The 14,834-nt window shown below is 53.1% G+C and overlaps 5 protein-coding genes across 5 annotated transcripts; 1 reads left to right on the top strand and 4 right to left on the bottom strand.

Moving 5' to 3' along the window:
• Nucleotides 1-376: 376 nt before the first annotated feature.
• On the bottom strand, nt 377-1,136 carry A1O7_07797 (lactoylglutathione lyase; the record flags this gene model as incomplete). Its single annotated transcript, XM_007761793.1, has 2 exons — nt 377-430; nt 501-1,136. 2 exons carry the CDS (start codon nt 1,134-1,136, stop codon nt 377-379), a joined length of 690 nt encoding a protein of 229 aa, XP_007759983.1.
• Nucleotides 1,137-4,304: 3,168 nt separating this feature from the next.
• Nucleotides 4,305-5,564, bottom strand: A1O7_07796 (uncharacterized protein; the record flags this gene model as incomplete). The annotated part of the gene is made up of 2 exons (XM_007761792.1): nt 4,305-5,024; nt 5,079-5,564. The coding sequence occupies 2 exons, from the start codon at nt 5,562-5,564 to the stop codon at nt 4,305-4,307; spliced, it is 1,206 nt and encodes a 401-aa protein (XP_007759982.1).
• Nucleotides 5,565-5,999: 435 nt separating this feature from the next.
• On the bottom strand, nt 6,000-12,519 carry A1O7_07795 (uncharacterized protein; the record flags this gene model as incomplete). Its single annotated transcript, XM_007761791.1, has 2 exons — nt 6,000-12,354; nt 12,410-12,519. The coding sequence occupies 2 exons, from the start codon at nt 12,517-12,519 to the stop codon at nt 6,000-6,002; spliced, it is 6,465 nt and encodes a 2,154-aa protein (XP_007759981.1).
• A 413-nt stretch (nt 12,520-12,932) lies between these two features.
• On the top strand, nt 12,933-13,459 carry A1O7_07794 (60S ribosomal protein L27-B; the record flags this gene model as incomplete). The annotated part of the gene is made up of 2 exons (XM_007761790.1): nt 12,933-12,964; nt 13,084-13,459. The coding sequence occupies 2 exons, from the start codon at nt 12,933-12,935 to the stop codon at nt 13,457-13,459; spliced, it is 408 nt and encodes a 135-aa protein (XP_007759980.1).
• Nucleotides 13,460-13,744: 285 nt separating this feature from the next.
• On the bottom strand, nt 13,745-14,758 carry A1O7_07793 (uncharacterized protein; the record flags this gene model as incomplete). The annotated part of the gene is made up of 1 exon (XM_007761789.1): nt 13,745-14,758. The coding sequence occupies one exon, from the start codon at nt 14,756-14,758 to the stop codon at nt 13,745-13,747; it is 1,014 nt and encodes a 337-aa protein (XP_007759979.1).
• Nucleotides 14,759-14,834: the final 76 nt, after the last annotated feature.

Here is a 14,834-nt window from a genome sequence, read left to right as displayed (position 1 = left end):
AGGACTCGGCTGTTTCCGTCCTTGGAGTTGACAGAATGGCAGAAAGCTGTAGAAGAAGACAGCTAACCCGTGCGAGTCTTGCTGGTTCTAAAACTATCGGTGGCCGGCAAATAATATGGCTCTGATGGAGGACGGAGTCAGCAACAGGACTCAACGAACCCGGGTACAGGCGAAGATGAAATCTCATTTGCCGGCAAGTTTCCTTGCGGTGGTATGTTTATGTGATCCCTCCTCCCAAAGCCAGCATGCATCCAACCGGTTCGGGGACTCTGGGACGGCATTGGCTTCTCTAATACTTAACCTGCACTTCGGCCTATGCTGAAGCGAGGAACACGCCTAAGGAACCGTGATAGCAGCTCGGGCCCAGAGGCAAGCATCACGGATTTTTGGGATCCATATTCTGCGGAACGAGCTCCACGAGATATCCATCCTGCCATCAACGTGTCAGCTCCATAGACTTAAAGCCCAGCAAGGGTAGGACAAGGATAGGATAAACTCACCGGATCCTTTACGAACGCGATCTTGTTGAATACTTTTGCATATTCTGGGTGAATCTCACTGTCGGTACCTTTCACCTCCACGCCGACTCCTCGCTCATTCTCCCAGTCAGTGATCGGAATCCACTGTCTGGTACAGACACCTAGGTCCTTCACAACTTCGACGCCCGCATCCTTTAATCGTTGCAACGCCTTGGGAACATCCGGCACCGTGAAACCCAGGTGGCCAAACCCTAGGTGGCCTGGTTCATTGCCCGTGGAGTAATACCCGGCCTCCTGCTTCTCCGATCCATGGACGTGATACAGTTCCAACAGCCCAAGCGTATGCTGCAGATTACCAGCCGTGTCGGCGCCAAACTTGGGGAGGTCCGCCCGATGCTCGTCCGTTTGAGGGTATCCGAGGTAGTAGATCGTGAAGGGACCGACGTTCATTGTGAAGACAGTCCTCATGCCCATCAGGTCGACATAAAATGGGATTGATTTGGCAGGATCACGGATTCGAAGCATAAAGTGATTCAGCTTGTAGCCGATTGTAGGGTGGTCGGGAGGCAGTGCTGGGTCGGTCTGATGACCGTTCGGGAGGAACACGCCATGGGGAAAAGGCGTTGGCTGTTTCGGTTGCTCAGAGGAAGATGCCATGACGGATGAACGTTGTAAGAGATGAGATGTACTATTCGTCTGTGCGAGCTCAACGTGCGTGGAAGCCTCCTGGCTGGGAGATGGTCCAAGCGACAATTGGCCGGGGGCTCTGAGAAGTCTAGACCCGAGGGAAGGTAGATGCTGGACTCGAATCCCGAATGCGTGTCTCGAGACGAGAACAACAAATCGTTTTGGAAGTGGCCTGTCTTGGAAAACACGGTCGTGAAGCAAGACAAGATCCGAGGTGAGGTTGGCAATCGCCAATATGAACGCGACCAACATGTATGGAAGACATGATCCACGATCCAGACTCCAGCAGCGACGTGCTGCTCCCACATCAGGCCTCTAGCCTATGAGCGTCTCCTCCACAATCCTCAAGCACGGTGTCAACCTGGGCTACAAAACCGATCATCCCACCCGCGTGTGCCTCCGCACGAGGCGGTTGTTCATGCACAAGTTGGCGCGGTGGTGCTGTAGCCAAGTCTCCCCGTTAGGCAGTGTGAACCCGGAAAGAACCCATTTTGGTGGCGGTATTCCCAAAAGACTCTACTTGGCTTCGGTCACTACCCATTCACTCTTGGAGAAGGTCGGTAGCATAGCCGACGCGTGCCCGAGATTTGTAGAATTTGAAGGTTGTGTCTCTCTGGACTTTTCTGTCAACCGTATATGGTGTGAGGATTTGCGGCGCAAGTTAATTCATCGTCCTCCGGAGATCCAGACTCATGGTGCCTCATCCTAGATAGATCCGCACCCGGGCTAGCTAAACCTCGCTTTTGCTGAAAGTCGTCTCAAGCAAGACCCAATGCTTGCCTGTACGCCGTCTCGGCGAATGGCTCACCCAGGCTAGCATTGGGAACCTCTCGACGCCGTGGCTTCGACCGGACCCGCTATTTCCTGAGCTTCTGGATGGAGGAGAAGGGATGGCACCGTGATTGCAGCACCACCCAAGTCCGTATGGTTGATGATCTCCGAATATGCAGAGCCAAGAGGCCACGCGCCTACATTGATTTCATTGACAGCGGTCTCGAGGTCCTCATGTTGGACGACGGGCAAGACTGGTCCGAAAATCTCATCTTGCGAGACTTTCCGATCATGGCAGATAAACGAGGAGCCTCAAGGAATGTTGTCTCTTTGTCATTCTCCTCTAGTCTCTCACCCCCGAGTTGTTTGACTTGACACTCTGAGCTGAGGCTGCAAACATTGGTGACATGACCATTACCGACGGGCTTGCCAATCACACTGCAAGTACGGAGTAATTGCGCCACTATCGCTAGTCGACCGATGCGAGGTGCAACCGTCCCTCGTCCTTCTACTGATCTACGTTGGCGTATCTCCGAGCACTTCTCCAGGCGCGATCTCCCACAGACAGCGTGATCACAGTGTCACTCAATGACGAAGCATAAAGGCAGAGGGAACACGGGGCATGAGACAAGGAGAGATATGAACAAGACAATGGCGAAGGATGAAGATGAAGGCTCAGTCAAGCCAAGTCAAGTACTCTGTTTGGTTCAATCGATTGGTTTCGTCGCCTTCAGTTTGATTTGATTTCATTCGATTGACGCTGTGATTCACTCCGAAATACTGACTTCGCCTTATTGGTTTGCTCTGATGCCACACGCTCTCCAACGCCGTCTAGACTCATTGAATGAACCACAAGCAGCCGAACCCATGTGCGGGAGAGGGAAGGAAGAAAAAAAGGGGAAATATCTGGACAAAAGACATCAGTGTCTAAGACCTCTCAACTGCTCGCCCGTCTGACTGTCTGAATATATGACCCGGTACTCACTTTTCACTTGTCAAGGCCTTTGCAACACCCAGCTGGACGGATTCTTCAGTCGCAACGATCATCTTGTTGAGTTAGGTTGGCGTGGCAGGACTTGTCGCAGTTGTGGAGTCGGTCATGGTAGTGGTGGTGATCTGGGAAGAGACAACGCTGAGGACTGAAGACACTTCGGAGAGAACGGATTCGACTGGCGTGGCAGTGGCGCTGACAGTCACACTGATGGTGAAGTTGACGGTGCTGGTCATGAGGGTCGTGGGTGGAAATGCGGTCTCGGTGGTGGCATTACCCAGGAGCGCCGAGACATGACTGAAGATGGATGAAAGCGGGGGTGTCGCAGTGATTTCGATGGAGGGAGTGGGCGCGACGCTGATGATTGAGGGAAAGACGTCTGTTGTCGGAGCGGGCTCGATGCTGATGACCGGAGTGGGCTCGACACTGGTGACTGATGGAAAGACAGCTGTAAACGTGGCAGGCTCAAGGCTGATGGTCGAGGGAAAGACATCTGTGAAGATCGGCTCCAGGGTTGAGCGGCCGGTGCTCGTGGAGACGGTGTCGAAGACAGAGTCAGAAACAGGGACGATTGGCGTGCTGCTCAAGGTCTGGGTCTCGGTGATGATCAAGATCGAGTCGGGACTATGACTTTCCGTCTTGTAGGGCGCAGAGAATGAAATGTTTGGCCAGCCGGTAGGTGCAGGAAGCCGAATGGAAGAGACATCGGATTTGAACGGGCGGTGCGGTCCGAAAGGTGGATAAGCAGTAGCAAGCGTCACCAGTCCAGCAAGGACAGCAGAGACACCAAAAGAAGCACGCATCTTGACGATGGTTGTCGTTTGTTGTAAGAAGGGCTCGGGTGTTGCAGTGCAGTCTGTCTGGAGAAAGAGGACGAGGTGATGGTGACGAGGCAAAGACAGAAGGCAGGGTGTCAACAGAAGAATATATAGGCCGTGACGGCGCCTGGCAGTAGGGAGTGAGGATAGATATGCTCATATTCACTGTCCAAGGGAGTGACAGGAAATGCTCCCATATTCACTGTCGACAGAACGTAGTGACAGGAAGTGCTCTCTTATTCACCGTCATGGCCGTAGCAAGGTGAAGGTTCTGGGTTCACATCAAGGACAGGTCTATGGTTGTGGCGTGAATCCGACCTAGGGAGTGATGCAGTAAAACAATAACTCGAGGATGTCGCCAGTTGAAGCCTGCAGGTGAAGAGATAATAACATCATTTCTGTCTGAATCGATTCACTGGGAAGGAACTTGTCGACCAATCTCGGCTGATGATAATTGATACTGTTCAAGACTCGCTTCCAGAACATGAGTCTGACCAAAGTCCGAGTTTCCCAGCATCGAACAAAGCCACCTTTCCCCATATGAGAGTGTCTATGGTTCTATCGCTTCTTGACCTCGTGGTTCCCGTCTGGAACCGCAGTGCTTGTCGCAAACTCGGTGCCCTTAGCGAACTCATTGTCATTGGAGGGAGCAGGAGCCTTTGCAAATTCATCTTCCTTCTCGTTGTACGGGGTCTTCGGTCCTGAAAGCGTGTCATAGTCGAGCTCACTTGCCGCCAGCTCCACCATGCTTTGCTTTCGTTGCCGCTCGCGAGGACGTTCGTCGTGGGGTTTCCCCTCGAACCTCTTGCGGACTGTCTCAATCATTTTGCCAAACCAGTACCAGTTCAACGTGTTTAGCACCAAGTTACAGGTCAGATACACCAGAGCCAACCAGAATGGGACCGCAAGCGTCTGTGAACCAGTGAATTTCATGACTTCAGATTGAGCCGAGATACAGCTTGCGTCGCCCAGGCAAAGTTGGCCGTCCCTGGGAATGTAGATTGAGGAATGTGGCGATTCTCGAATCTCTCGGAGCACAGGACCAGGCTGAGTGTTCAGATGCATAGTGTGCCAGACGTCCTGATAAACACGCAGCGACTGGTAGGTTCCCCAGACGAGGCGACAGCCAAAGAAGACGGACAGGAGCAGCATTCCGTTGTACCACTGGAGCTTGCCGCCTGTCATGTTGAGCTTGTCGCAGAACCAGTGGATATTGAGGAACGGGGTCGAGAGTTCATACAGGATGAAGACTGGGCCGTAGTAGTTGCAGAACGGTCGCTGAGTAAATCAATTAGCCTCGGGTCCCTAACGTGGCAGATGCAAAAGACTCACGAATCCCAGGGAGAACACAGCCAGAGCAGTAACCGCATGAGCGAGAATGCCCGGCCCAAAGATCTTGAGGTAGCGGGCGCTCACGATCAGGTCCCAGAGGAAGTAGCCCGTGGCCATTGCCTGAATGAGACCCGACGCCCCTGTGTAGCCGTATATTCTTTCCACCGCACTGCTGTTCATGTCTTTGCGCTCTTTGTCGTTGAACATGACCCACAACGCTGCCGTGTTGATGAGGAGTGACTGGAGTAATGATACCACGTGAACGTCCCAGTTGATACGTGTTCGGCGATTGAGCTTCGGATAGATGTGCGGGAAGAGGAGATTCGAGAGCAAAGGGGAGATGATGGACTGTGTGGTCTGGTATAGCACGAAGGCGCCCAGTACTTCATGGATGTGGTAGGGCAATGAGGGCAGGTATAGAGCCTCGCTATAGTGTTTGACCCAATTGACGAGCCATGGAGGCGGAGGTGGTAGGGGGTCGAGCATCTCTAATGCTGTACTAAAGGATGAGCAGGCAGCCGATAAGAGTAGAATAGGAACAACGTGGACTGTCAGAATGCAATGATCATTAGGTGGGCAAATGAGCGACGCGAAGAGCCGCGATCGAGCAACAAGCGACGACAACAAAGACAACTTGGAAGAGGCAGCAATGACGCACCCAGCAGGCGACGCCGCATCAAAATGTTGGGGCATCACTGGGCGGTCGCTATACAAATCCGGAAAGGGGAAGACGTCACATGCCGCCTGCCGAGCCTCGGTGTTAGTGGCTGGATTTCCCTGGCCGCTTTATCGAGAATTCTCATGTTGCTATCCTATGGTGAGGCCTAATCGACTCATTCTTCATCTCTTGAACACTCGCTGAACGCTTCACTGCCCTGAAGGAACAAACACCCAAACGCCCGCCTGCCGTCTCGTCATATTTCAGGTCTGCATGTCCTGTGCCGTCATCTGGAAATATTCCATTGCCTCTCCCACAGGGCGTGACTCGCACCCAGCAGTCAACGGTTCAGTTCCCAGACCACTGTCACTACCATGGTACTTGAGCCCCTCATCCGTCATGACCGGTGGAGGCTGAAGTTCCGATAATGCATCTGCCTCGATGTAGGGAGTCTCCAATCCATCGAGACTCGTCATTGCCATGGAATTGTCCTGACCACCGTTGACTTGATCTGGAGGCCCCTCATGTAGGATCATGGCAGTTTCGGTCTCCTCATCCGCCTCCGGTTCTTCGTCCTCTTCGGCAATGCTTTCAGTCTGCCCGCTGATGGTTCCGACAACACTGCTGTCACAGCTAGTACCCGTCGATAGTCTGCTATCGCGACTCAGGCTACTTCCGGTCCCATAAACCATGCTGTCCGTGTACATGTAGCTGGTCCCGATGCTGGTTCTTCTCTCCGTGTCTGCATCGCTGTGGTCGTCATCGCTGTTCTCGTGCTCGGCGCTGAAGTTCTCCTTGTCCGTGAGCTCAGTGGGCCCACCATTCCAGCTGGCCTTGCGCCCATTGAGATAGCTGCTTGGGTTGCTTTTGACCGATTGGCTTCGCTTGAGACTAACAAGACCGGTCGACTTGGGTGCAGGGGCCAACATCAAGGCCATATCGGGGGTATTCCGCCCCCGATTGCCGGTGACATGGCTGGTGCTGAGAATTCGCCTGTCCACCACAGAAGTCCTTGGAGTTGAAGATACCTTGACGTTCGATGTTAGCGGAGTCCTTTTCTTTAGAGCCGTGCCGACCGCGCTGCCAATCGCCGAACTTCCACCTCTGGTAGACATCCTGGCTGTTGCCGTGCTGGTCGTGCTGGGCACCCGCTTGAGGCTCATGGATGCATCACGCTCGGCCGGCGTGATTTTCGACTTGTTGATGGATCTTGAGGACGTTTTCACCGCGCGTGCTTGGTTAACGAGACCTTCGAGGATGCGCCGTTCTAGGACTTCTGCTCTGCTATTCATGTCACGCATCTCCTCCTGTCGGATCTGAAGAGCCGTCTCCAGCTTGGCCACATCTCGAGTTAGCCTCTTTGTCTGGGCGATCAACTCTTCTTGTTCTCTCTTCATGGCTGCCATTGACTCTGCAAGAGCATTCTTCTCGGCATTAAGAGCCACGATGTCCGCTTCGACCTTCTCCTTCTGTGCATTTCTCTTCTCCAGGGCAATGGCGGCTTCGGTAGCTTCTGCAACCTTGGAGTCATGGTGCTCGCCCATCAGTCTTGCTTGTGTCGAGACCATGCTTGCAACCTCCGCTGCCGTCGACAGCACTTGTTCATGCACTTGGTCGAGTTTCGACAGGCTAGCCAAGGACTCCTGGGTCTCCTTTTGATTGTTCTGAACGCCGACGAAAACTTCTTTTGCAAAGTCGGCATGAGACAAAAGTGTGTCCAACTTGTCGTGCAGCTCACTATCATCGTACTTCTCTGCTGGCGGGAGCGGTTCTTGAACTGGCTCAGATGGGACTGCAGGCAGGGCTGGCAACAGTGGTGGGATGGCTGCAGGAATGGACTCGACCCCGGACTTGATCTCTTCAGTCGCTCGAGTAAAGTTCTCGGTCTGTTGCTGAGAATGCTCGTAGTGCTGTGTCACCACCTCAAGAACTTCACGAATTGCAGCCAGTACTGCCGGCTGATTGTCCGAAATGGTGCCTTCTAGCTTGATAGCGGCAGCCACCGCTTTGGCGACCTCCTCGCGGGTCACGCCATGCTCGAAGGCGTTGGCAGTGTGAAGGTTGTCGACCTTGGAGTTGGTCTCTTCGATGGAGCCGAAAACAGTCTTTGAATCTTCCGAAACGCGGTCGCAAGTCTCCGCGATCGTGGATCCAAGAGTGTCCATGAGGGACTTGAGATCATCCACAATAGCCTTGGTGCCTGTTGTCGCCTCTAGATGCGCAGCATCTCGCTCCTCCAGGGCGGTCAGTTTCGCTTCGCTCGCCTGTTGAGCATCGTCATATTTGGCCATTAGTGTATCGAATTTCTCTTCAATTACAGCCTTGACTTCTGCGCTTGTTTCTTCGTGCCTGGTAAATAGCGTGGCGTCTCTCTCTTCCATCTCCGCCTTGATGGTGGACTGATGTTCCATGTGCTTCTCGAGTTCAGTCTTGAGTACATTCGACATCTCTTCGATGCTGGCAGCTGTGGCGTACTTGGTCATGTTGTCGTGATGCATACCAAGTACTTTGTTCAACTCGACAATTCCCTCAGCACTGCCTTCCACTTTGCCCATGAGCTCATCCCGCAGATCTCCGATGACGTTCTTGACGTCGTCAATCTTTGTCGCTAGGCCTCCGTGCTCGATCTTGCGAGCTTCAAAAGCCTGTGCGGTGAGTCCATTATCGGCCTCGAACTGCTCACGGAACGACTTGAGGTCATTCTTCACATCGGAGATGTCATCCTTGCTCGGTAGAGCTCCGAGATCCGGTAGTTTGATGTTTTCGACTTGACTTTTGATGTCCAAAACCAGCGATTCGACGACTTGCAGATCAGCTTTGACCAGGCCGGACTCATCATCGTCCTTGGCCTTGTCCAGCTTCTCCTTGAACTCTTCCATGCTGCTCTGGACATCCTTGAGCATCAGCTCGATAAGAGTAAAGTCTTCCTTGCTGGATTGCTCGGAGGAGCGCTCGCTGGTCTCTTCGATTGCTACCTTCATGTCGTTCAAGGCGTTTTCAAGGGCGTCGATTTGGACTGACTTGGCCAACAATTCAGGCTCAGGGAGGACCATGTCATCCAGTGTAGCCTTTATATTTCGTAGGAGAGTTTCGATCGCCTCCGTGTCATCTTTCGAAGCGGCATTCTCTGGCATCACGACTTCCGGCATGGGCGTATCTCGAACCTGGTTGACGGCGTTGGTGACATGATCTATGGCAATGTACAGGCCATCCAGATCATCTTTGTGTACGCGAGTTTCCGAGGGAATCGCAGCACTAAGAGACTCCCTGACTTGCTGAATCGCTTCGTGCAGTTCGTCCATATCGTCCTTGTGAATGCGAGTTTCAGTTGGTGGAGGTGGTGGCGCCGTCTCGTCTAGAGCTTCCACCTTGATGCGCAACTGCGTAATCATCACCTTCAAGCCCTCGATCTCTGTCGAGATGCGACTCTGATCGGACAAGACCATCTCTTGTCCTCGAGCAGTCGTGCTGTCGGATTCGTCCGTCTGCTTCTCAGCTAGACGTGCGATATCTGCCCGCACATCGTCAATACCAGCCTTGAGAGCATCGAGGATTTCGTAGCTGGAGCTGAGATCGACAGGCCGGTCGGACAACTTCTGAATGTCGTTTCGGATACCGTCGACGCCATCCTGGAAAGCATCCAGGAGCTCACTCGTGTTTGACAAGATGCTTTCATTCCCGTCCACCTTATGGCGGGACGAAGTCAGTCCTTCCCGAATGGCGTCAAGCACTTCTTCACGGTCGATGGCAGAGCCACTCTTGATGAGTGTGGTAGCAAGAGCTGTCCGCATGTGCTCAAGTTCTTCCTTGACAAGGCGGACGATGTCCTCGCTGTTGGTGCTAAGTGCGGAATGTCTGTCGTCGGTGATGTCGCGGATAGCGTCGAGAATTTCATCCTTCTCTGAAATCGCGTTACTTCTGACCATACTCTTGCTGATGGTCTCACGCAGATGTTCGAACTCTTTTTCCATGGCATCAAGAAGCTCCGGTGTATTTGGTGCTCCACCACCGCGACTTGCAAAGCCTTTGTCAAGATCTGCCTGCATTGCCGCAAAGCCAGCCTTGACTGTGTCGATAATCTCGTCCTTTCCGGTAACATCTGCAGCACGATCGACGTAACTCTCGATGTCAGCCCTCAGGTCTTCGAGGCCGTCTTTGAGAGCGTCAAGAACTTGTTCTGTATCTTTTCCACTGGCAGCAGAGTATTGCTGGAATTCATTCTTCATGCTTCCCAAGAACTCATGCATAGCCTCAATGACACGCTCTCCCATCCCTCCCAGGGGATTCTGGTCGCCTTCGAGACAAGCCTTGATTGCGTCGAACAGATCTTCACGATTAAATTCAATTTCCTTGGCGAGAGGACGCTGATGAGAAAGCCCCTGTTGGACGGCGTCAATGATTTGGTCCGTAGGTACCGCTGAATGGTGGGCCAAAGCCTCTTGCAGAGCTTCGAGAGTTTGCGCGGTCGAGACACTCTCGTGTTGCACGAGACCTTGTCGCACAGCATCAATAATCTGCTCTGGGTTGACTGCTTCATGTTGAGCCAGTCCCGCCCGCACAGCTTCGAAGACGTCATCCTTTGTCAAGTCGACCTCTCCACCGCGATTCGCATTCATGTCCGGCCATTGAATGCTCCGCAGGCCTTCGGATACAGCTGCTAGAACGTCTTCCCGGGTAGCTCCAGCTGGTGGCGACGACACTGGCGGAAGCTTGAAGTCGGCCAGACCTTTCCTTACAGCATCAAGGACATCGTCATAAGTCGCAGCGGTATCTCTCACTGTGGATTGCTGAGGTTGATAGGACTTCAGACCCTCCTTTAGCGTCTCCAGAATCTCGTCTCGTTCGAGGCCGAAATGTTCGAGAGCGATTTCTGGTTTACAATCCTCCCAGGCTTCTCTGACAGCTGCTAGCAGTTCGTCGCGTTCGGCGACCAGATCCCGAGCAGGAGGTGGAGGCATCTGGGCGATAATGGTTCCGACTGCCCGAACTATTTCCTGCGTATCCACCGCTGGGTGGCTAAGCTCCACTGATTGCCTTTGGCTCTCTTCGACGATGCGATGCATATGCTCCTTGAGTTCAGCAAGACCTTGTTGGACAATAAGCGCGATTTGCCCTTTCATGGTGGCCTGAATATCAGCATCAGTACCTTTGCTCGCTACTGATGTCTGTTCCAATTTCTTTGCAATCTCCCGACCCATCCCAAGAACTTCACCTCGCAGTTCCCGGACCAGGAGCTTGACTTCGTTCGTCAGACCACCTCCTTGCGCAAGCGACTGCTTCACGCTCTTCAGCATGGTGACAACCTCGTCAAGCCCACCCAATTCGGACCCGGACAACGAGGCTCGTCTTTCATTGCTGGCTTTAGCTTTGGCCAAAGGACCAGCTTTCGACTCTCCTTCAAGGTACAGGTCGAGGTTGGAAGGACCTTTGCCGGTGTCGTTCGCAGTTGCCCGTATTAGCGCTCTGGACCCTGACTCTTCTTTCATGTCTTTCATAAAAAGAAGAATATCCTCAAGTTTGGACATCATCGTGGGGTCGAAGGACGGTCTAGTGGGAGCTGTAGATTGGGTTTGGACTAAAGCCTGTGATTTGACGGCTTCCAGTGTGCTCATGATCTTGTCTTGTCCCTCGCGAGTTGCCATCTCTCTCAACACCTTCTCCAGGAGGGCAATGCTTGCTGCGCCATCAACACATGTGAGGGAAGGCGATGCTGTCAGGTCTCGATCAAGAGCAGCAGCAAAGCTCGAAGGGCTTCCAATACGTGGCAGTTGAAGGCTCTTCGGACGGGGAGAGCCAGTGTGCGCTTTGTCGTCGAGGTAATAGCCTAAGTTGGGTGCTGATCTGCTCACTTCAGGCGGGGGCCCTAGCAAGCGAGAGTCGAGGTTGGTGAACTTGGTCTCCAAACCCGCAACAAGTTCTCTGAGACTCTTCCGGATATCTTCGTCCCGAGCCGAAGTCGCCTCTTTCAGACTCATAAGGTCGCCGTAGTTGTCCTTACTTCTCTTGTTCAGACTCGCCATTTCCTTCTGCACGGCCGACATTATGGAAGTGAGGCTCAATATCTGGTCCGCAAGGGCATTGAAGGAGTAGGACGGTTGTACCGCAGGTGATGCGTTGTTGGTAATATCGCCGAGTGGTGCGGCTTCCTGCCGATTCCTCATAGATTGCAACGCCAGCATGTTTGTCACTGGTGGGGTGTTCTCGTCCTCCTTGGACCTCAAGTTCAGGTCGGCGGGTGTGGGTGTTTCTGGTCTCTGCCGTGTTGGACTGCGCTCTGGTGATCTGGTGCTGGGGAGGTCGTCAAATTCGACAAACCTGGCCGTGCGAAGGCCTTTGTCAGGGGATCGTCTCTCAAGGGAGTCACTCAGTTTGTGAATGGTGGGACTCTGAAGATTCTGCATTCGTCTATTCTGCGCCCGCATGACACTCCGGTCGGGAGATACAGGAGGAGGATTGGTCGTGTAGCTACTCGGCGCATTTTCTCGAGCTCGGGCGGCAATAAGGGCAGCTGCTTCATCAATGCGTTTCGATGTATTGGATCTGGTGATAGGACTACCCGGGACCCCCGGATTCAATGGCAGTGGTGGAGGTGCTCGTTCTGGGTCTGAGCTATCCCACCTATATAGCGCGTAAGTATACCTCGCAGGGTGAATACAGTGCAAAGGCAACCTACATGGGCACCGAGCTTCTCCCAGACTCGGAAAATGAGTGTTGATGCTTGACCAGTCGAGACTCAGCACGGTCCCTCGAGGCATCCCTCGAGCTTGCAGAGTAGGTGGACATGGCCAATGCCTTTGTTTCGGGGATTTTCGCGAGGAATGCTGTCAGTCACAAATGATAGTCCGTGGTGCTCATAATGCTCTCAGCAAAACTCCCGTGCAAACAGAAACAGATTCAACGATGACAAGCTGCAAATGAAGAAACACAATTCTGGCAGTGTTCCTCGTTTATCGAGAGAGCAGACAGTATCGCTGGACTTTGGGTAGCGATGCAGTGACGAGGAAACCCCACAAAAAGTAAACAAAAGAGCTAATTGGCTACTTATGCGGCGTTGCGCACACCAATCAGGCGGCACCCACGAAAATCCCTTGCCAAGAGGATTTTTGAAATTCAGAGCCGCCGCAGACTTGTACATTTCAACGTCAGCCCATTGCCCTGTTACAACCACATCCTCAGCGCAAAGTCCAAACTTCAAGATGAAGTTCCTCAAAGTGGGACGTGTAGCAATGTAAGCTTGCTTTCTTCTCGAAATTACACCATGGGTACCAGCGCCGGGCCAGTTTCGAGGCTCTCGCCATGATTCCCACCTTGTTAAATATCTTGAGATTGGATCTGACATGTTTACAGCATCACCAGAGGCAGATATGCCGGAAAGAAGGTTGTCATAATCCAGCCCGTCGACTCCGGCACAAAGCAGCACCCGTTCTCCTACGCTTTGGTCGCAGGCATTGAGCGCTACCCCTCCAAAGTCACCCGTCGCATGGGCAAGAAGCGAGTCGAGAAGCGATCGAAAGTCAAGCCATTCATCAAGATGGTCAACTACAACCACATCATGCCCACGCGCTATACCCTCGAGCTGGAAGGACTGAAGAGTGTCATTTCGAACGATACTTTCAAGGAGGTTTCACAGAGGGAGGATGCGAAGAAGAACGTGAAGAAGGCTTTGGAGGAGAGATACTTGAGCGGCAAGAACAGATGGTTCTTCACGCCTCTGAGATTCTAGGTGGAGAGGCAGGCGATGTCTGCGGAGAATTGCATTTTACGGCCATCCAAAGTCATGGCCTTCGTGGGCGTGTCGCAGGAAGGCAAGCGCGGTGTAAACGTCGAAACGCTGTGATCGGGCCTCAACCGCAACCGGGGAAACGAGGCGACACTTGATACTCGCAACCTGTCGAGCAATTAGGTGAATGTGATTCGACAAGCACGGCAGGGCTCCATTCAACGGGCAGTCAAATTAAGACACCATTGCACAGTATCATAGCATGCTGACACGGGTCTCGCTCGCCCGTCATTCAAAATACAAATCATCCTTCAGCCGTTGCAGGTTTCTGAACAATCCCGTCGCACCACCACCCTCGTTTGCGCTTTTCATATTCCTCGCAGTCGCCGAGCTGGAACGGGCAGAGCTTTCTTGCTTCTGGTTCCGAGCGGCACCTCGTGCATCCAGTGCCCTGCTCCTGTCTTCCACCAGTTTGGCCAACGAGTCCACGAACTTTAGCCTTGCTTTCTCCTCCCCCGTTCCCTTCCAGAGGGTTGCCAGCTTTGCGTATTCTTCGACTTTCCTTGATGCGGCTTCTACGCCAGTATATTCTCCTGCGTCTGACGCCAGTATATCACCTATTTCCGCTCGAATTTGTTTCAGGATCTCATTGGCTTTATCATCCTCTGCTGAGCTCTGTATGCCCAACTCTGGAGCGGAGACGGAAATGAGCGAAGCCCCTGAGACCTCGGATGGCGGCACTGGCCACTTCATTGCTTCACCGAATATCGTAATGACCGACTCCAGACGCGTTTTGACTTTGCTGAGCAGTCGTAAACGAGCCATGAACTCAGGCTCGTCTGTCGGCGCTTGGATATGCACCATTTCGCCGCCGTCAACCTCGGGGTCAAGCGATGGTGCCGCGTGGCCCATTGCCTCATCCTTGACAAACTCATCGATATCTTCACGCGATGACTCGGTCAACAACTCATGAAATCCGTTCACATCGCCTCGAAGAACCTCCACTTCGTATGCCAAGCGATTCCCGCTGCGAATGATCTCGTCCGTCAGCGAAGACAACTCTGAAGATGACCGGATGTTGATGGTATTGAGACTTGAGAATAAAGCAAGGGCTTCGGTTGCGGCGCCTTGCACTTGGGTGGATCTGCTGGCCTTGGAAGCCAGCGTTTGTGTAGACAAAGTCAAGTGCGGCAGCGCATCATTGAGGAAATCCACAGGATCGAAGTGGGGTTGACCAAGCTTCGTGAGCGTAGATTTGCTTCCATCATCGCCTCTTTCATCTGTATCCACGCTCGAAGGCATGCTGACGTCGAGTTCCAGTCCGACAGCAGCATTCAGCAAAGACGAAAGTGACTCTGAAGCAGACTTCGATTCATCG

This window comes from Cladophialophora yegresii, assembly GCF_000585515.1.
Source record: "Cladophialophora yegresii CBS 114405 chromosome Unknown aczIN-supercont1.5, whole genome shotgun sequence".
Classification (NCBI taxonomy): Eukaryota; Fungi; Ascomycota; class Eurotiomycetes; order Chaetothyriales; family Herpotrichiellaceae; genus Cladophialophora; species Cladophialophora yegresii.
The sequence above is the reverse complement of the archived record's forward strand: the minus strand, read 5'-3'. Positions and strand labels throughout refer to the sequence as shown.